This window comes from Lupinus angustifolius, chromosome LG05, assembly GCF_001865875.1.
Source record: "Lupinus angustifolius cultivar Tanjil chromosome LG05, LupAngTanjil_v1.0, whole genome shotgun sequence".
In the NCBI taxonomy this organism is placed as follows: domain Eukaryota; kingdom Viridiplantae; phylum Streptophyta; class Magnoliopsida; order Fabales; family Fabaceae; genus Lupinus; species Lupinus angustifolius.
In genome coordinates this window covers 1849343-1871822 of record NC_032013.1, presented here as the reverse complement: position 1 = coordinate 1871822, position 22480 = coordinate 1849343, and the positions used below count along the sequence as shown (strand labels likewise).

Below are 22480 nucleotides of genomic sequence, written 5' to 3'. Positions count from 1 at the left end.
TAATACATTAACAATATATAAAACTCAACTTTGTTACATTTTTTTTCTCCTTAATATAACTTCATTTATTGAGATTTTATTAACTAACTAAGTGAGATATCACCTCATTATAACTCAGTTTTTTCAATCTATAGGTTATTCCAATAATTCATGTCTCAGCTTTTTCATTTTATTTTTTTAGAAAATGACAATTTTATCCTAACACAATATAATATTACATGTCATTTTAAATCATTTAATTTATTTCAGTTAATTGCACAATTATTTTTTTCAAACTACTCTAATTCAATTTGCAATCTATATATAACCATAATTTTTCAACTACAATCTTAGAATTATAAATTAATTTTATGAGATAATTTACATTTGAGAGAGTAGGGACCATTGTTGCATTATTTTTGTCATTTGGATGATATATATTGAAAAAGAATAGTTGAAATTTCATATTCTTATTCCATCATTGGTGATACCAATGAAGAGTAATTATTAAGATCAGTTTATAAAAAAAATACAAAAAATCAATAATTAAGTATATATGTATAGAATAATGTCATAATATTTTATTATAGATTATGTTATTTGACAAAATATTGATCTATAAATCGTTCATAATTATCTTGCCTAAGATTTTTTGTCCTCTACCTTCCTCATTGTAAAAGCCAAGTTGGAAACTTAACAATTTCTTTGTAGTATATGAATTTACCCATAGGTGAATATTACTATTACTTTAAGAATGGCAATATTTTTACAGACTTTTTATACAAGAGATGTACAAATATAATAAGCTTTCACTCTAATTTTTTGAAAACACAACTCAAGAAGAATGCATAAGAAGATTGAAGATTAATTATTAATTAGGCATTATTTATGACAAACATTTAAATAATTATTTGACATGTTTAACATGGTGGTCCCAATGGAGAACATAGTAAAATTGTATTAATCTTTAAAGAATATTTTTATATGTATAAAATAATCACTTATAAATTTATATGTATATATTTATCTAATCTTGATTATTTAAACTAGATCTAATAATGTTTTATTGATTATACTGTAACTAATTATTCTTAGACGTTCTTTGCTTCATCAAGGTATTGGTTTGGTTAAATGTGATACCTTTTGATTGAAGTATTTCAAAATTATGTGTTTTTATAAACTTTTGATGGAAGCATTTGAAAATGGTGTGTTTTCATGAACAAAAAATGTGATGTATGGAGTTCAATTGTTCTATATATGGAAAAACAATTATTGACAAAGATAAAATTTATGACAATGAACTTTATATTTTAAATGAGATAATATTTGACAATTGATTAAAAATCACACATAACGCACAAAAACAAAAGTTGTGATATTATCTAAAGAGATTAGGCCACTTTATGGCCCTAAAAAATTGAATTGATTTCCTTGTAATTTTGAATATAAAATTCAAAGATATCAAAAAGGAAATAATACTCTAAATCATAGAAGGATAGTGAAATACATGATAAACAAATATTTATCAAATTTTAAAAAATTCGTATATATATATATGATAAACCAATATTTATCAAATTTAAACGAATATTCATAATTTTATTTTGATTTTATCATATATATATATATATATGCTTATATAAATAAATTTCTAGTTGGGTATACGAGTGCTTTAAAGGATCAAAATGAAGGCATTTCATTTTTGTGTAGTTATACATCAATGATATGGCATGTTTGATGAAGTTACAACATATTTTTAATTTTAAAGTCAAATAGTTATATAAGGTTTTTAAACAAATAAAGAATGACATGGTAAAGTTCCTAATAATCTATCATAGTATTCTTCATTTATTTATAAAAAATTATATGTTACTTTCTTAATTTAAAATTTAAAGTATTTCTTACTTTCCTTTTTCACTAAAATAATAGAAAACCAACTTACAAATAATTTGAGTTACACATTGAATAGCATAACAAGTTTAATATGATATTTAAGCCTTGAGGTATAACCGATCCTTTTATTTTATACGCCCTTGTAAGAAAAATTTTAGGCCCCTAATTTAATTATATAAAGCTTATATGTTAAAGTTTTAACCATAACTTAAAAGAATTTGTGATGAGATAAAAATAACTACACATTATATGTCAAAAGAATTTAATTAAGTAACAATTTTATAATAAAGCTTGAACAATAGTTGCAAATCGTGAGAATGTAAGATACATTTTTTTAGTTTGATTAATGTTAATTATTTGGGACTTGAATATATTATATTTTTTGGGGTCATCTTCATAATGAATGTTAAATGGCTATAAAATATAAAATAAGGATAATTACAACCAATAAAATATTGAACAAATTTATGTGTAAAATGATAATAATTGACAACACATTAAAATTAAGAAAGAATGAAAACACTAGTATATTTGTCATCTAGACTTTAGAGATAAAATTAGTTATATGAGAAAAAATATTTAGGACCCATTAATTAAGGGTCATTGCTTTGCAATTAATGCACACTCTCACCTTTTGACTCCCTTGAGGTTATATCATAAAATTGATTGGTTTTTGGGTTTGACTCTCATAAGATACTTACGTCCTAACAATTGATTCTTACTCATTGAGAAGTTCTATCATGTAAAGGCTACACATAAGCTAATTAAAAATACTGATAGATGAGTAGAGCAGCCAAATTTTATTTATAAAAGATATGGCTGACATCAAGCCCTTAATGAATAAGTAATATTACAAGTCTTAGAATAACAAAGACAAAGTAATATAAATTCCTAAACCTAATAAATTAATTTTTTTAGTTGAGTTTCCTTACACATACAATATAGTTGTATTTTGTTTAGAAGTGAAATAAACAAAGAGAAGATAGAAAGACAGATTTTGGATAAAGAGACAATTGTTGGAAATAGAGTAAATTATATGAGTTGTTTGGTAGAAGTGACGTATAAAAGAATTTGAAGAGAAAAAAAAAGAAAATTTTCCATATTAGATAAATAGATCCCTCAAAACAATATTAAGTTGTAAATAAAATAAGACCACTCTAGTAAATGTATATGCTTTGAGTTCTCCACCACATTTTCTTCATTTTAGGAAAGAAAATAAAAGTGGGTGTACCCATCACTTTTAATTTATTTCTTACCTATTTCCCTTATATCAAATGAGATAAGTACAAACTTTCTTCTCTAACCCATTTTCTTTCTCCCCTTATTCTTCTATACCAAATAGAACCTACATATAATCCTATATGTTATATTAAAGAGAAAAAGCAAATAAAGATGAATTTTAATCTTGGAAGGATTTCACTTCAAGGTATTAGTACCCACAATAGTAATAAAAAAATTATTTTTAGTGAAATAAACACATTATTCCTTCAAGTTCACTAAAGAGGATTAATTATTATTTTTATTTTACAATGGTAAGCTAAATAAACAACATTTTTAAAGTTGTGAGCCAACATTAAAAAAATGAAAAAAATTGTTACAAGAGAAAAAAATATAAATGTGAGTATGTTTGTGGTGTCTAGATAAGAATGAAATAGAATCACATCCCTAGAAGTGATTTTGATTTGAGTTGCTTAAATTGTTGAAAAGTATAAATAAATATAAAATAATTAGTGAGACTCATTTAAGAACGAGAAATGGGTTGCACCATCGTAGATGCTCTAAGAATTTTAAGAAATAAAAAATACTACATTTTATTATTTTAAAACTACTTCTATTACATATTAACTAACTCTCATATCTTCCCCTTTAAAAAAAACACTCTTATTACACCCTAAGGGTGAAGAGAGAAACCCTTTAATAAATCCCACTTGATAAAAAAAAGTCAAGAACTTATTTAATTTAAATATTTAATACACAATCCAAGCCAATTTATTTACTCTTAAGTTCTTAAAAAGCCTTAAATTAAAAGCCACTTTCACTTGAATAGAAGCCTTAATAAGTTGCCTCCCACCAACTCTATTACAAATATTCCTCTTCCAATCACAATAAGCCTCCAACTCAGACTTCTTCTACATTTTCCTTTTCCTCTCTCAAATACTAATACACTGAATATACTATTTCCTCTTTTTTTGTTTCTTTCTTCATACACCCAAAAGAAAAAAGAAGTAACTTTTCTATTATTCATGCATTTTTCTGCTGATTAGGTATGTGGGTTTTAAATGGAGACTCTTCTTCTGCTTTTTTTCTGCTTCTGTTTGAAATCATCAATGAATGGTTTTTATTTTATTTATTTTTTGGGTTCATGGGTTTTTTACTTTTATGGATGATGATGGGTTTGTTTATGTGGAGAATTTTGTTTTGAAATATGTTTTAAGAGAATAGTGGAAAGTTGTGATCTTTTTTATATGTCAATGTTTGTTTGAATTGTACACAAGTTCAATATTTCTTGTTTGAATTGTACTGAATGTGAGGGGATCCACTTACTTCAGGAATAAGTTGAAAAAACTTAATCCAAATCTTAACCATCCATTATAGGAAAATCGAATGATTTGAATTAGTTAATAGATCTGAACCATTAGAATGACTAAGATGTAAAGTAAGTTTTTTTAACTTACTCCCGGAGTACGTGTATCCCCTCCAGTATTGAATTATGTACATTTAATTTATGTTGATGGGTTTGTGAATATCCCACACTATTTCTTAAACCCTGATGTAATTACTGTTACTGCAAATTTAAATGGAAAATAGACATTGGTACATGTTTTTATTATTTGTGCTAATTTGTTTGGATCTATGATGTATCTGTCAGGGAAGCTAAAACTAGCATAATGAAGCAGTTTTGTTGGCTTCCTTAACTTTGTGATTAATAAGAAAAGTGTTATTGTTCATTCACCTCTAGTTCAGATATTTGAAGAGAGTATTAGATATTTCATTATAGTTGGTATGTTTTTTAATTTTTTTTTGCTAATACTTCTATGTTTTTAACAAAAAAGTTTTTAGCTTTTGTATAGTACACTTCCTTTGTATGTGTTTAACATATGATTTCTGAAATAATTAGCATATCATACTGCATTTGCAACAAATGACCATCCAATATGTAAATCCCCTTTCTTCAGAAAATAGGGAGAAGAAATTTTTTTGAGTCACTTACTATCTTGAGAGGTCAATTTATGTTAGTTGTAGGTGGATGAAGTGTTGAATTAACATATAATTCTGCCGACTTTCTGACAGAGAGCCTCGTAGCACTACTCTTCTGCAAGATGTTTTCATTGTTTGAATATAAAGAGAGATTAAAGAATGGTTCGTCAAGCTGATTTAGTTATCATCGGTGTCACTGTTGGTTTGGCCCTTGGAATTCTGATTTCTTTCCTCATATTTTTCGGCATAAGGTGGTATAAGAAACGGGCTAATATTAGGCGATCTGCAAATGAGAATAGCTTGACAACTCTTCCGATAAGAACAAATGGATTGGAAACAAGCACCGACTTCAGTGCATCTATTACTAGTTCCATGGGCATGTCTGTATCAGAAAATGTACACAAAAACTCTCCTTTTAGTTGGTGGAGTCAGCAAAGCAAAGATCGGTTTGCTTCACCCTCGGGCATTCCTAAGTACTCATACAAGTACGTATATTTCTCTCTTGAGCATTTGTTTGGAATAAAAAATAACGGAGATAGTAGGACATCTCACGACAAATAAATAAAGAAAACTATTAGAGGTACATTAAATTTTATAATGATGTATCGGAAACTTTGTGTTACAGAGAAATTCAAAAGGCCACACAAAATTTCACGACGACATTGGGACAAGGATCATTTGGCACAGTTTATAAAGCCACAATGCCTGCAGGAGAGGTGGTAGCTGTGAAGGTGCTTGCACCCAATTCCAAACAAGGGGAGAAAGAATTCCAAACGGAGGTATAAGCAATTAACTATTTTCATACTAGGTATGTAGAATTCAGATTTTTTTATATAATTTTTACTACTGATTTATTTCGTATAAGAAAAGGATTCTATAGCTATCATATATTTTTCTTTCACATTCCTCTCTTTTTTCCCTTTCCTTTCTTTCGGTCATAAAAAAGATTAAAATTTGAAGGCATTAAACCAATGTAAAATTCATTAATGAGTTGGTGCATGTTGGTTGGCCTGAATCAAAATTGAGAGGAACCAATGCAGGTAATGATTATTCACATTTTCATAAAGTACCCCATGCTTAAAAGAGTTTATTGTCCAAGGTTAACTCGAAATTCGACCAATATACCGAATTATACAGAGCTTGTTACTTCAACCTATTTTGGAACATCAAAATTCCTGAATGAACTAAGGAATTGTGGGTCTGTATTTGCATTTCACCATGGTTCATTGGACATGCCTACAGAGGCAATGGGCTCCTTTATTTTGCACGACAGTGTGACACGGAAGATGACTTACTTCCACTAGGTTTTATATGCAACAAGACATGACCAGGCTTTGAATCTAACATCGATAATCAGCTAAGGTTGTTAAACTTATGATTTTTAACAATATGTTGGTTCAGGTGCTTCTGCTAGGAAGACTGCATCATCGCAATCTCGTGAATTTGGTTGGATATTGTGTAGATAAAGGACAACACATACTGGTTTATCAGTTCATGAGTAATGGAAGTTTAGCAAATCTTCTATATGGTAAGAAACTAAGAATCTTATGATTTCTTAATGCGACAGCTCTATTTCAAGATATGCATGATTATGTCAAATAGACACGCAGATCTATGTTTACATGTTTTTATTAATCAAACTCATTAAAAATTTTCTTTACGATTTTACCTTCTTTTTATTTTGCAATGTCCATCGAGAATAATCCATGTTTGCATGTAGGTGAAGAAAAGAAATTGAGTTGGGATGAAAGGCTGCAAATCGCCCTCGATATTTCACATGGGATAGAATACCTTCATGAAGGAGTATGTATGTTCCACGATACACTTTCTCTTATACTATGTTAAGATGTATTTGGTTAACATGAATAAGCATGGAACAGGCTGTCCCACCAGTCATACATCGCGATTTGAAGTCTGCCAACATATTGCTAGATCACTTGATGCGAGCTAAGGTCAGATTGCCAATTCATCGTCTTAAATTTGCATAAGATAATATATTAAATCAAACAACACTGTGTTTTTCTTGTTATGTGTCCAGGCCGATTATGTGAATTAAAACATATTAGGGAGAAGTTTCAGAATAATTTTGTTTTGGAGATTTTGTCAATGACAAATCTTTTCAAATAGTTGCTCAATAAAAATTATTTTTTACTATGTGTGTTTCCGCATACATTCTTGATTCTAGTCTTGTACCATGCACTTCAAATACGTTCCATGGTACATGCGTTCCTCCTCTTCACGTTGACACGGAAATCTCCTGCCATGAATACAACAACAATCAAGTCTTAATCCCACTAGGTTGGTGCGGTACATAGAAATCTATTGAGATAAATAATCCGGTGTTTGATTCTTTAATAAGCTTGTAGGGGTAGATTAGTCCTACTGATAGGTTGCAGACTCCTGCAACACAATAACCGATCAAGGAACTGCGAAACTTATCCTTGGAACTCTGAAGCCCATCTTTCATTAACAGTGTAAATAATAGTATTGAGAACTATATTTGACATTAATAGTATTAATCATCTTCAAATTTTCCTATATAGGTTGCTGATTTTGGCCTCTCAAAGGAAGAGGTCTTTGATGGCCGTAATTCTGGCCTTAAAGGTACATACGGCTACATGGATCCGGCATACATTTCCACAAGCAAGTTTACAACGAAGAGTGACGTCTACAGTTTCGGTATCATAATCTTTGAGCTCATCACTGCCATCCACCCACATCAAAATCTGTTGGAATACATTAGCCTTGTAAGCTATTTTAGCTTCGGAAAAAACCTTCTTGGCCTTAAGTTATGATACTATAGGCCATTATATTAATCCTTTCTAATGTTGCTTATTTGTGTTTTACTCCAAGGCTGCTATGGATCATGATGGCATAGATGGCATTGTTGACAAGCAAATTGTGGAAAACTGCAACATTGAAGAAGTGAGGCAACTTGCTAAAATTGCACACAAGTGTTTGCACAAATCACCGAGGAAACGACCTTCAATAGGCGAGGTTTCACAGAGTATATCGTGGATAAAGCAAAGGCGGCAGCGCCATGCGATAGGACAGAACATGTCGTATGCGAGCGATGACTTTTCCAGAGCTGTGAGTCGATTAGAAGATCGGCATGTTGAATTGAGCAGGATAGCCACTATGGACATCAAAGAAAATGGATGAACACAATTAGTTGTATATTTGGGGTGAAAAATCTTTGTAGTCCCAAGAACTTAACATCATAATTAATGAAACATATGGCTAATGAAAAATATGATGTGTCAAATTTTGTGTAAGATGTATTTCCAACTAGTTCTTAAAATAACCAATTTCATAGACAAAATTTAGGTGCAGGACTAAAGGGTGAGAAAATGGATAGATCAGAACACAGTGCCAAATGTTTATAATTATGCTTAATAAACAATTTTTATGTTTGTTTCTTACTAAATCAATTTTACATCATCATGTTGAAGTAGTGACTTTGTTTTTTATGTTTGCTTGAGTAAAATGAGTTATGCTTAATAAACAATTTAAATTATGTTTAAATATTTAAATTATAACTTTTTTTCTTGTTAATTGATTAAATAATATATAATATTGTAGGAAACAAACACATAATTACTAAATTTTTCACAACTATTTTTAATATTTTTCAATTTGTGGATATCAGCAAATCCGATTGATACCCAATGACCCGAAGATAGCATACCTAGTGGGTATTAGCACGAGTATGGGTCAAAAAATGAAGCAACATAGTGGGTCCAGGTAATCCACTATCCGGACTCATTCAAATTCATTGTCATTCTTACCTCTCATCTTAAGTTGAACATCTATACTTCTATACTATATATAAAGTCAAAACTTGAAATAACTTCCCTCATGGTGTAATTTTCATTTCCTATATTGCCCATAACATTATTTAATTTTTACAAAAAAACTATATAATCCTAAGCAACTACCACCAATATATTAATTAACCACATATCTCACCTTACATTAAACATTATCATAAAAAAAAAAATATAATATAAAGTACACCAAAGACAACAAATACATTTTAATTCAAAAAAATGAAATATATAAAAATTGAATATGTAATATAAACATAAAATATCCAATAAAAATTATAATATAATAATATAAAATACATTCAATACAAAAATACATTCTAATTTTTTAAAATAAAATATATAATTAGTACTAATTGTAATATTATATTAGAGAAATAATAAGAATAAAATCTAAATAAGAATATAATTTCTCAATGGGAAAAATTTATGCTGCATATATAACAAACAAGTAATTCCTTTTTACAATAGTAACTTAGTAAATATAAATTAAAAAGAAACATTTGGGCAGAAGAGAAGTTGAAAATTGGTTAGTGGAGTAGTAGTAGGGTTTGCGCTTTGCAGTGCAGTTATTAGTTTATTACCACATCTGAAACCAATGTCTTCTATCTTATATTATAATATAACTGATACTCTCATAAAAATTGAAACTTTGTCGTACTGCAACAAACCCATTTTCTCTATTCAATTCTTCTTCTCTTTGTTCACCATAATATAAGTGTCACAATGACAACAGATATGAATGATTATAAGATTATCAAGGAAGGTGAAGCTGAGATTCTTATGCATGCCAAAAATGAAGTTTTCTATAACAAAGCCCAGGTTTACTTTGTTTGGTTTTTTTAATTTTTTTTATATTTTTAATTTTATTATTTCTTTGTTGGCTTTGGAACTTTGCTTGTGATGAAAAACCCATTTGAAGTATTTCTTTTATTTTTAATTGGGTATGTTCTTGTTGAATATTCAATGGTTTTGTGAGAAATTGTGTTTGGTTCATGATAGAAAAAAAATGATGGGAAGGGGCGACCCAATACATGATGCTCTCACTTAGTAGTGAGGGTAGATATATGTAGCCTTACTTCGGAAGCAGAGAGACTCTTTTACTCACGAGTCACGACCCATGGTCACTAGGCAATAACCTTACTATTGTGCCAAACTCACGATAATAATGGGAAGTGAAGAAAAATGAAAACTTGTAATTTAAATAGGGGAGTGATATTAAAACCCTTGAATTACTTTGTGGGTATAAATTGTTTGAGATGTTGTTTATTGTTGCTTCTTTGCATAGGAAGCATGAATATGGATGATATCGGATTGGGGTAGGACACAATAAGATACAGATGCTTTAATATGGAAAAAGTTTCATAAAATAATTGAAAGATACTAAGATGAAAGTATGCCAAAGTATGGAAGTATCCGATGTGGCGCTTATACGGCAGCCATTTTGAAGTATTGGTACTAGATAGCTCTTTGATTATCAGTTGAATATCTAAGGCATCTACAGTTTAGACTTTAGGTTTTATCAGCTAAACTCGTTATTCTCTATCTTTGATACGGTTTTATGTAATGTCTTTTTTTATTTGGTTCATGTCTGCAGAAAATTTTAACTTTTGTTTATTGTAGCATTTTGGAAAGGTTTGTTTGAATTTGTGGTTGAGGAATGACACTAATGTTTTATTCCTCCGACTTCGAACCACCAGGTTAATAACAGAGATATGTCAATTGCTGTTTTGCGAACATTTATATCAAAACGTAAGGAGGAGCATGATGCAATGTTGTCTAAGCGAATTAAAGGGGCACATAAAGTTTCTGAAAACAATTCTTCGGAATCTGTTATGGAGGAAGAAGTGCCTCAGGAAACTCCACCAGAAGATCCTAAATCTAATGGAGAATGCAAGGTAGAGGAAGAGATATCTCCAGAAGAAGCAGAACCATTTAGTACTATGGAAGGATCGGTCAAAACTACTGAAGAATGCAACACTACAGAAGAGCAAATCAATCTCACAGAAGTCAAAGCAAGGAAGGAACTGAAGCCGCCAAGAGTTCTTGAGGTTTTCTATAATTTTCAGTTCCGTTCGTGTAACTTGTACATGTCATCCAAGCATCATAATATCACAATTATCTTTCCGTTTAATATATGGTTTTAAAAAAATTCTCCGCGACTCAAATTCAGAACAACTATAATTTTTTTGCCTGCATACAGGCCTTGTCAGCTTCTGGGTTAAGGGCTCTCAGATATGCCCGTGAAGTAGAAGGGATTGGTCAGGTTGTTGCTCTGGACAATGATACAGGTGCTTCATGGATTTTAAAGTTTACATAAAAAACAAATGTCGTATATTGTCTTGCAATTCTATTTGTTTTAAATACGGAAAACTCTACCTTTAAGTGGTTTGTCTGCTTTTCATGTAGCTATAATAGTTACCTTTTGTTTGTGGTTCGTGCTTCGTCTTTGATCATTAAGATTATGCGTCTGCGCTCTTAGTCCTGATTTTTGCTTCTTGCAGCTTCTGTGGAAGCTTGCAGAAGGAACATCAAATTCAATGGTTCAGTTGCAGTTTCCAAAGTGGAGTCTCATCTTGCTGATGCGCGCGTATACATGCTAACTCACCCGAAAGAATTTGATATGGTAAGTGGATGCTACTGCTTTGTGGGTTTATTCTCACGTTTTAATCTAAAAAAACTTAGTTTGGTGAAACTTATCCCAGACCATATAATATAGGTCCACAACTTCAACCACTTTTATGGTCTTAATGTTCTCTACTTTTTTCAGGTTGATCTTGATCCTTACGGTTCGCCTTCTGTGTTTCTAGATTCAGCAGTTCAATCTGTTGTTGATGGAGGCATGCTGATGTGTACGGCAACAGATATGGCAGTGCTCTGCGGTGGAAATGGGGAGGTTTGCTATTCAAAGTAATGTTAATACTCTTATTGGTTATGAACTTTCACTTGACAATAGTTTGATTAGTGGACTGAACTTCTTGCAATTGCTATTCATACTAGATATGGGTCATACCCACTTAGAGGAAAATATTGTCATGAAATGGCTTTGAGGATCCTTCTGGCTTCCATTGAGGTACACATATACATATTATAGATAATGCTGTTTCTCCTAACAATGAATTTTGGATGAATTTACTATCTATCATTTTACTGCTTATTTTATTGTTTATAAATATAATATTTTGCTCTTGTGGCATGCAGAGCCATGCTAATCGTTACAAGCGGTATATTGTTCCTGTACTATCTGTTCAGATGGACTTCTACGTCCGCGTTTTTGTTCGCATATATAGGTAAGTCTTGGTTTCACCGTTCTGTCTTTATAGTATCAAATTTGTTAGTGTCCATGAAATCATGATTCCACCACATTACAATATTTTATTTGACTAAAACTGTGATAAAATAATTGGTTGCAGCTCTGCTGGTGCCATGAAAAACACTCCCCTAAAGCTTTCATATGTTTATCAGTGCACCGGTTGTGATTCTTTCCACCTACAGCCCATTGGGAGGAGCATTTCCAAGGTTTATATATTTTCTTAGTCTGTCGTATGCACCGTTTTGCTACCTTACTGCACTGAAACTCATTTGTTTACGTATAGCAGTAGCTGGATTTGAAAACAATATTAATTCTGATTCACTGCTTTTTTAGGTAAAAAGTAAACTTCGTTACCTGAACAAACAAATACATAAAAGAACATAGAAATATCATATTCCCTGTAACAATTGAACATTTCTACCTCATCACTGAGCATATTCATCACTACATTGTTATATCATACTAATTCAACTAATCAAGATACATTACATCCTATTGTTTTGAAAAAATCTATATCTGTTGCCTTAAGTTTGCTTTTGCATACAAGTTGCACATGCCATATCTATGTCTATGTATGTACTTCAGTACTTATTTCTCTGTCTATTGGCATTTTAGTACAATATGATGTTCGTAGAGTTCTGTAATTATTAAAGCTATTGTCAGCGTGAATATCTCTTTTATCGTTGTGCTCTCGTTCATACATCCAGCCTCATGATTGCTTTGCCTATTTCGCTTGCTATGTGGATGATTTAATTTTGGGAACTATAATATTTTATAAGTGTCATTTCCTTGAAAAATTTATCCTGAAACATAGGAGTTTGGATGGATGATCATTATATTAAATGCAATGATGCCTTGAAGAGGGAGACTTTATTTTCATTATTCCGTTTTTCAGAATACTAGCGTCAGATATTTGCCTGGCTATGGTCCTGTTGTTCCTCAAGCATGCACTGATTGTGGGAAAAAGTTCAATATGGGTGGCCCTATATGGTCTGCTCCGATCCACGACCAAGAATGGATCGCTTCTATGCTAGCAGATGTGAAATCTATGAAGGCCAGCTATCCTGCTTATGATCGCATATCTGCCGTGTTGACTACAGTTTCAGAGGTGTTTTTTTTATGAAGTCTATTGTTTGACACAATGCACATAACATGGAATAACATTATTCAGATATGTGAACCATATGGTGTGTGTCTTCGCGTGGTCTTACTGGAAATTATTTTCCTTATGTAGTTATTCTAATACTTCATTATTGTTTTCAGGAATTGCCAGATGTTCCCCTTTTTCTGAGCCTGCACAACCTCTGTGCAACACTCAAATGCACTTCTCCATCGGCAATCATGTTTCGTTCTGCCGTGATTAATGCTGGCTATCGAATAACTGGAACTCATGTTAATCCTTTGGGGCTTAAATCAGATGCACCCATGGATGTCATTTGGGATATAATGCGCTGCTGGGTAAGTCATTGTTACCCATAATTAATTATTACTATCTTTCAGTTCATGGTTAAGGCTTGTTGTGTTTATATATTGGAACTCTTTTGCTGTATATGCTATGTGTGAAATCTTGCTTATATATATACTGGACTGTCCCTTTTTAACTACAGATGACTAAAACTTATTGTTACATGAATGGCGCGTTTCGTAATGTTTTAGTATTCTGGGGATGGAAGTCAGAATGATTTTCTTTGTGACTCTTAGATCACTGATTTACGTCTCTATAGGTGAAAACTCATCCGGTGAAGGCTCAGGCTGAAGATCTTCCAGGAAGTGTCATACTTGCGAAGGAACCTGTTCTTCAGGTATGTTTAACCCCTCAAGTTTTATTCTCATGTTAAATGTAGGGCTATTCCCCCTTCTCGTTCTCACCTCTATTATGTGCTCTTCGGTGCGGATGAAGCACGAGGCAGGCAAACACAAATGCACATCTTCCGATCAGTTATTCATGTATTTTTTAACCACAAAATTACAAGACATGAGAAATTGAGAATATTTATGTAATTTATATAATCCAATGCTTATAGTTATAGCATACAGTAAGGGCTGTGACCATGCTTGGGCCATGAAGATTCACTTTTGCGAAAATCGCTTTTTTAAGCCTTACTTCATTCCGGTTGTTGACATCTAAAACTTGTCTTATCTGTGGCCCTTTTAGGCGAACTTTACTCGAGCTGTAGCGTCTCTTAGCAAGGCACAAGCTAAGAAGGTTGCCCGCTTTCTCCCAAATCCTGAAAGATACTGGGGTCCAAAACTTAGGGCGGGACGTACTATTACTAGCAAGCATGTCTCCATTTTGGGAGAAGCAGCAGTTAATGGAGTTCTCAACCAGGAAGACAATGAAGAATCTAAAAGTAAGAAGCCGAAGACCGAGGATGGTATCACATCTTAGCTCATAAATGATGTTCTTGAAATTCATTCATCAATCTAGGAGTCTTGGATATGCTATATTGTTTGGTTAGTAGAGAAAGCCTTTTTGTTTTCACTAAATTTTGCAGAGTGAGATAACTAGATAGTGTGCCTTGTTCCTCAGTTAGGTATGGCAATATTAAGGTACTTTGCATCAAATTAGAAATTTGAATCTAGCAATTTTTAGTTTCTGGAACTTGTATTGTGGGGAAAATGCTTTTCTCAGTTAATCTGTATCTCTCTTGTTATAGTTGAATTTCCACAATTTACTAAGGGAACCATGTTTTTCAGCAATAGTACAATAATTAGAGTGTAATATCTATGTACTGTCAGTGTAAAAATATATATACAATCAATATATCATTCACCATTACTTGTATTACTTTTTTTGAAGAGTAATGATGATTAAACATGAATGTGAACGATGCAGTGACAATGTATAAAAGTCGTAAACTGAAATATTTAACTAAAGGAAAAAAAGTTGCATATCTAGAGCTCTTTCTCTTGCATATCTGAAGTTCTATGTTGATGATGTTGTATCCTTTATGCATTCACACCCTGTGGAAAAATACTGAAAGATTTTTCTGATGAACAAATTTGGGCATGCAGGTTCTTGAAGGAAATTCAATGTTTGGTTACTTGAATGGAAATTGCTTGCAAGTGCTTCCAAGATAATAACTTTGTTTAATAAAAAAATATACTATATGCAAAAAGGTTAGGCACTAAATGCAAGTGGTTCAGGTAAGAAGTTTAATGTTGTACTTTGGGCTTATTTATTAAACTCACCAATATTAAGTGTGAGAAATTTAGATTGTATTGCACCCTTAAAAATAGTGAGTTATTTGAAGGATTATTAGTTGTAAAATCTAAATATGGTTGGATATTTGTTGCAAGAAAACCTCTAAAGTAAAACTTTGAAAAAAAAGAACATTGTTTCTCCTCTTATTTATTGTGCCTTGGGAAGTGTTTTTCTTCCTTATCAAACATGGCACTGAGAAGCATAAGTACTATGCTTATTATTCAATGCCCATCTTTCATAAACATGGCGTGTGACTAGATTTATTGTTGTATTGTGTTTTTAAAATGGTTATTTAATTTAAAAATAATTCTAATATATGTATATATTATATATTATATAAATAAAAGAAATACTTGAAATTAGTACTTAAGGTGATAAGTAGTGTATAACCAAAGTCTCACTTTGCAAATGATGAGTCTTGACTTTGTTGCTAAATAGTTATAGCACTTTGTTCTTGTATGAAATTGCTTTTCAATTTCAAGGCTATTTTTCACATATTTCCCTCCCCTAGTGTATTTTGCACTTTAAAAGTAAAAATGTACTGAATTAACACAATGAATAGTTGATATATAAATATATCAATGTTATTAATATCGTACTAAAATCGGTCAGTGGTCGGAAAAAGTCAAAAGAGTGGTACTGGTATCTACCCAATGGAACCAAAATCACAGCTGGATCCTGCTGATGCAGTGACAACTTTCAAATAGAACAAATGCTAAAAGCTTCAAGTCTTACAAAGGATGTGGACATGTCTATGTAGCTACTATACAATATATGCTTATTTTACCATGTGAAAGTAAAGGGGATTAACTACTAGAATGATGAAAAACTTGATAAGACAATTTCCAAAATTGAATTTTTATTCTTCTACCAAAATACTGAATTTCTGGATATATTTATTGTAAATAGCCATTACTTTATTAGATTTCTAGTTCCAAATTTTCATGATGTTCTAGAAACTAATTGTATAACTTCATTTAAATTTTCATGCTACTCTCATGATTTTTATCTCAGTGGTAGTGAATTATCAAATAAAAAATCAAACTCCTGAACAATTCAGTTTAAAATACAAATCAATATTCAATAATAAATATGCCATACATTGATATTATTCCTATAACACTTGCTTCACATAAAACTCAGTGCATTCTTATATAAGGTCCTGCACTGATCTCTACCCCTCAAACAAAAATGACAAGAAAACAATGACCTAGACCATTGTACTTTATTTGTTTCTAAACTCAAAGCATGAAGTTAAAAAAAGAAACAGAATTACAGATAGCAAATACTGTAAATTTTAAGTAACCATAACATAAGTAAAAAGGGCAGGCCAGTGCAGGAGGCTCCCGACTTTGGGGTTGAAAAGAACAGATCTTGACAGTCTTAACCTTGCAAATGAAAAGACTGTTTTCAGGAGGCTAATTAACAACCTTACTGTTCCACCGATGCTCACCCTCTCGATAAATAGGTACTCAAAAATAATATATAGTATAACATAAATAGCTGCAATTCAAGTTCTATGGCAGTTTTGCAGTTAACCAAAAAGTGATTTATGCTTTGCCATTGGCCTGAGATGGTCCTTGTGGGTTAAGTTCATCCCAAGCTTCAATCCAAGTAACCATAGCATCTGCAAGCTTGTCAAAGTAAGGATCTATCTTTGAGAGTTTTTCCTTAACTTGTTTGGAAAGTTCAATATAGCACTTTTGAACAGTAGTGGCTTCTTTTGGAAGAGTAAGGCTTTGAAAGAATGGAATAATATCTTCCTGCCAGAATATGCCTTTGTACTCTTTCCTAAGGTTCACAAATGGGTTACTTGCCTTACTGTGATAGATATAAGGTAAACCAGTCTTGATTCCTAGCCCCAAGTGGTCACAGATAACCTGAAAAAATTATCATCAAAATATCACTAAGTTGTGTGTGCAATAATAGTGTCCTATTCTCATTGATTCTCATGTTCTGTTCTGTTTTTAAACACACCATTGGTTTAAATTATGGACCGCATTGCCTAATATGATATGGCCACAATATTGTGATTGTGGTAGCTGCCACAACTACGTCACACCATAATTTAATTGCAGTGTGATGCCAAATCACAATGGTGTGACCATATCGAGCCGCAAAGTAACCACATCAATTTCAAAAATATTTTTTTAATTACAAAAAATTCATACTGCAATGGCCGCAATCCACATCACAATAACCATAACTGTTATGTGCCACAATTGCAACCACAATCCCAATTCAAAACACGGGAACATATTAAACATATAAAGATGTGATATTTTATTTGCTCATCAACATAATCATTAACTATGTTTCTATAAGATTGTGTTCATGTTCTGAATCATAAGTAACAAGAATTATAGATCAAATAAAGTGGAAAAATTGAACCTTGCAGCACCAGCCAGCCCACATGTCATCATAGCGACCAATTGGTTGACCATCTCCCATGAGACCAAAGTACATTGCTGGTCCAATAAGATCACGATCGAATGCCAAATTCATTCCACACATAGGAAACAATGTTCCTTTGGGAATAGTAAGAACAGTATCCACATACCTTATACACATAATCATATTCAAACATTAGGTACTAGTTTTAAATCATTGAATTCTTGGTTCATAAGCCTACTATATTGTGGACCACATCAGCTGATGCAACCACAATATTACGAATCACCCCGTAATTATGTATGACACTGGCCACAACGAGGACGTAAAACAATCACATTAGATTGCATTCGGGCAACATCAAATTAAAAAATATTTAATTATAAAAAATGTCATGCTGCCACGACTGCGATCTGCATGACAACAACCATATTGACCTCGAAAGTAATAACTGTAATTGTGACAACAACTGTAATTTAAATATACCTCGTGTTCCTTTCAAGAGGCTTGACAAGCTGTGTAGGAGCATCATAGTCAGGGATATTGAGCCAGAGTCCATGAGAAATAGCAGTGGGTACACCTTCACGAAGACTAAAAGGGTAGCCACGAACAAAATCTGCACCTTCTCTGAAAGGGTCATAGAGAGTATTGAAAAACAATGGAGTTGATGGACATAGAAGGTTCTTAATATGTTGCTGAAGTGCATTAACAGCTTTTCCAGATGGATCATTAGCCACCTAAGTCACACACAAAAATATATTCATAAGAATACAAAAAATGAATCCTATATGGTTAGTAAAATAAAGAGATAAAGCTAACAATAGAAGATATTATATTGTTGCAGGGTACCTAAAGAAAAAAGTCACATGAAGATTTCTTTAAACAAAACTCATGGATCAGAAAAAAGATAGAACTTGTTAGACATTCAGATCATATATATGCACCTTCTTAACATTTGGGGTGCGTGCCAAAATTAATGTGTAGAACTATAGATATATATATATAGAAAATTAGGTTGAGTAAGTTTTAATCATATGAATAGTATAATTATGCTTATTCACCAAGTTCTGGCTCGCTTAATGGGTATCATAAAAACTTCTTGTTCAATTATCATTTAGTGAGAGATAGTTTTGTTTTGCGAAATCCTCGTTCTCGCTCAGTAAGAGCTAGTTTTGTTGAGCAAAACCGGGTATTCAAAATCTGATTTTCTTCACAATATTAATGCTTGATTTGCTTCTAACAAATCGTCTGATGTCATTTTTTCTCGAACATGTAGAGGAGAGAGATAAAAGAAATGAAGTTTAATAATACTCGTGTTTATCTCTCTCCTCCACATAATGATATGAGAAAAAAGTGCATGCATGCCATTAAATTGTTTAGCAAAAAAACACTAAGAAAACAAAAAAAGAAGAAGAAAGAAAAGGCAATAATTAGAAAACTCACAAAGCAATCATCATCAATGGTGAAGATATATTTCTTCTTAGACACCATGTAACCAAAGCAACGACAAGCAGAATCCTTGAATGAGATACAAGATGACCTAGGACCAAGAATCTTGTTGATATCATTACGGTTATAAAGCTCATAATCAAAACCAGAAGGAACCTTAATAGTTTTTGATGGGTCACCATCTTGAACAATAATCAAATGATAAGGCTCAAAAAATGGCCTCCACATTTCAAGAAAATCAAGGTTCCTTATTGTAGGTATCACAATATCAAGCTCATCTTTCAATGGTGGTGGTGGTGCAACAAAAGCATTAGCCATATTGCACAAAAGGGTAAGGTTGAAAACTTGAAAAAAGTTGATAAGAGAAAAGTGCTTTTTTTTCCTTCTTCTTCTGGTGTGTGAAGGAGAGAATGAGAGAGTGAATGAGGTTTATGAAGTGAGTGAGAGTGAATATAAGAGGAAGAGAAAGTGAAAGAGTAACATGTGATGTACCTAAGTTATAGGCACTAATGTAGGGTTAAAAGGACTTAAAGTAGGGTTGATGTGTCTGAATGTTGAAGGTAAACTATGACCCTTTCTTAGGGGTGGCCATGCAATGTGGTAACTTTGTGGATGAAACAAATAACAAAAGAGAGGTTCATGTTTCATCAACAAAAAAATAGGGTTCATATTTTATTGAAAATTCATCATGCGTGTTATGAGGGATAACTTTTCATCATAATCATAAAGGGAAATGCATATCTTTCCATTCAAATCTAGTTTTAAATCCTGTGAATGTGGAAACCCAAAAGACTAATATATATATTATGAGTATAATATTTATGTATCGTAAGATTTTAAATATAACTAATATATGATATATTATTTGTATTTAAGAGTTAATAATAAATATAAATATATTGATAGTGTAAAAATCTATTACGATATCAGTATATGTGTACATTTTTTCTCATTCAAATATTGTATTAGTTCATAACAAACTCATTCAATCATGTTTCAAGTATGAAACAGATTGTTAGGAGTAAAATCTATTTTGATGAACTCTATGTGTTAGAAGGAATTGATTTTCAACTATTAGATGGAGACCTCCTTAATGTGAAAAAATTCCTTTTATATATTTAAATTAGTTTTGAAAAGAAAAAGTGAATGCAGCTTATGAATGAATCTCTTAGTGTAAATGTTAATGCTCAATTTTATAGTAGCTACTTACACATTATGTTAAGGGGTAATTTTATCATATTATATTATAAAATGATACTATAAGTAAAATTGACACATTAGTATGTTATTATTAAGTTTTAATACTTGAATTCCAACTATTACTTTCTTAGAAAATTCCAACTATTAATAACATCTTATAAATAAATTTTTTATTTGTAAATTAATATTTTAACATATTAATAGATAGTGTATTTAATTTCCAAATATAAATTTTCTTCATCTATATTTATGAAATAATTCATTTAGAAAACCAATACAATCAGTTGGAACCTATGTAAGACTTTAACTGTATTCAAAGATATCTGAAGTCAAATGAAACTATGAATTCAAATTTATTGTTATTTCTTTCTATAATGAAGGAGGTCTTTGAAATTCGGGAAAGGAAATGCCAATTCCTTTGCAGGAGGAAAAAATCACATGGCATGCCACCATAGTTGTTTTTCTAATATATTTTATTCTATTAAATTACTAACATTTTTGTAAAATGAGAACCTTAGATACATTCATGTTAATATGGTACCCATTATAAAACTGGTAAGAATACTTGAATAATGGTATAATACTTCAAAAAATGGTTCATTTATTAAACTATATATTAGTCATGTTATCTATATTATGATAAATATGATAGATTTATAGATATAAATATTATTATTTGGAATATATAATTTAATTATTAAAATGATTCTTAATCGATCATATTACAAACATTTATCAAATTTAATATTTGAATATTTAATTTGTCATTTTGAAAAAGATAGAAGATTCACTTATTCCAAGAATAATTTTAAATTTATTTCATATCTAAGTCATCAATTTTAGGGAAATCGAATGATTAGATATATTTATTAATTCAAACAATTGGATTTTTTTAAAATTGGTTAATAAGTTGTAGTAAGTTTTTTAAACTTATTATTAGAGTAATTGCTAAGTGGAACTTCCCTTTGAAAAATATGATATTTTTTTCATGAGCAAACCATTCTTGACCGATATATACGATTTGATCGGTTTGATCGATTTTAAACAGTTTAATTGCATATCCAATATAAATTTTATACCACACTAATATAGGGTTGGTTAGTTGGACCTGCCGATACAATATGATATTTACAACTATGCTATTGCTTGATAGAGACCAAAGAGGATTAACAAAAATAATTTAGATTTTCATGCAATAGTATTTCAATTTTAAATTGCAACAGTGACATTAGTTAAGAGGGTCCTTCCAATGTTGAACATCTTTTTCATAAAAGTAAGTTTGGGGCCATTATTATATACTTTAATTTGATTTTTCCCACTCTCCAGCAACCAAACAGTGCCAATAATCGTACAAGTAAATTTATTATATTTATGTGTATTAGATATAAAAAGTAATGATTTTAGAGTTTAAAATTTATGCACTGATAATGTAAAGTTTTTTACATTATCAATACATTATTCATCATTGATTTGTGATATTTTTGTTTGAAAGTCAATAATAATTAACATATGAATGATAGAGATTTACTGACAGTGTTTATAATTAGAGTGTAATCTCTATATACTATCAGTATAAAAACTTATTCATAATTAATACACCATCTATAATTAATTTGTATTTTTTGAAGAGTAAATGATCATAAGACATGAGTGGTGAATGATATAATGATAGTGTATAAAACTCATATATTTTCAATACATATATTTCTCTTATAATTATTTTATATTATTTAATTTGATTTTTATCATTATATGTTTCAAAATGAGGAGGATTCACTTACTCCAAACTTACTTATCATCTGAGTCATCAATTTTAGGCAAATCTAATGATTTGAATTAGTGAGTAGATCTAAATTATTTGATGTCTATAAAATTGATGGATAAGATAAAAAGTAAGTTTAAAGTAGATCTCAAGTCTTTTAAAATTAATATTATTTAATCGTGTTATAGTAATTGTTGACTTCATCCTCATTTTGTGGCCAACACATCACTACATGGATCAAATTTGAAGAAAAATTATATAAA

At 31.0% G+C, this 22480-nt stretch overlaps 3 protein-coding genes across 8 annotated transcripts; 2 read left to right on the top strand and 1 right to left on the bottom strand.

The window, feature by feature from the left end:
* On the top strand, positions 3942 to 8345 carry LOC109347395 (calcium/calmodulin-regulated receptor-like kinase 2). 2 transcript variants are annotated; one of them, XM_019587223.1, is made up of 8 exons: positions 3942 to 4136; positions 5164 to 5555; positions 5696 to 5849; positions 6472 to 6598; positions 6791 to 6873; positions 6951 to 7022; positions 7614 to 7817; positions 7924 to 8345. In XM_019587223.1, the coding sequence occupies exons 2-8, from the start codon at positions 5230 to 5232 to the stop codon at positions 8230 to 8232; spliced, it is 1275 nt and encodes a 424-aa protein (XP_019442768.1). In that variant the 5' UTR covers positions 3942 to 4136; positions 5164 to 5229; the 3' UTR covers positions 8233 to 8345. The 2 variants fall into 2 exon arrangements, with proteins under 2 accessions (XP_019442768.1, XP_019442769.1); XM_019587224.1 differs by lacking the exon at positions 3942 to 4136 and having other exon boundaries at positions 4836 to 5555.
* LOC109347393 (probable tRNA (guanine(26)-N(2))-dimethyltransferase 1) lies at positions 9518 to 15531 on the top strand. Of its 4 annotated transcripts, none has more exons than XM_019587219.1 (13): positions 9519 to 9719; positions 10598 to 10948; positions 11101 to 11188; positions 11402 to 11523; positions 11668 to 11807; positions 11898 to 11970; positions 12099 to 12187; positions 12311 to 12416; positions 13106 to 13318; positions 13474 to 13668; positions 13935 to 14012; positions 14366 to 14585; positions 15226 to 15531. In XM_019587219.1, the coding sequence occupies exons 1-13, from the start codon at positions 9624 to 9626 to the stop codon at positions 15231 to 15233; spliced, it is 1779 nt and encodes a 592-aa protein (XP_019442764.1). In that variant the 5' UTR covers positions 9519 to 9623; the 3' UTR covers positions 15234 to 15531. The 4 variants fall into 4 exon arrangements, with proteins under 4 accessions (XP_019442766.1, XP_019442764.1, XP_019442763.1 ...); XM_019587220.1 differs by having other exon boundaries at positions 9520 to 9719; positions 14366 to 14561; XM_019587221.1 differs by lacking the exon at positions 14366 to 14585 and having other exon boundaries at positions 9518 to 9719.
* On the bottom strand, positions 16476 to 19683 carry LOC109347396 (UDP-arabinopyranose mutase 1-like). 2 transcript variants are annotated; one of them, XM_019587227.1, is made up of 5 exons: positions 19250 to 19683; positions 18293 to 18543; positions 17807 to 17975; positions 16962 to 17295; positions 16476 to 16921 (listed from the first exon to the last, which is right to left on the bottom strand). In XM_019587227.1, the coding sequence occupies exons 1-4, from the start codon at positions 19571 to 19573 to the stop codon at positions 16966 to 16968; spliced, it is 1074 nt and encodes a 357-aa protein (XP_019442772.1). In that variant the 5' UTR covers positions 19574 to 19683; the 3' UTR covers positions 16476 to 16921; positions 16962 to 16965. The 2 variants fall into 2 exon arrangements, with proteins under 2 accessions (XP_019442772.1, XP_019442771.1); XM_019587226.1 differs by having other exon boundaries at positions 16476 to 17295.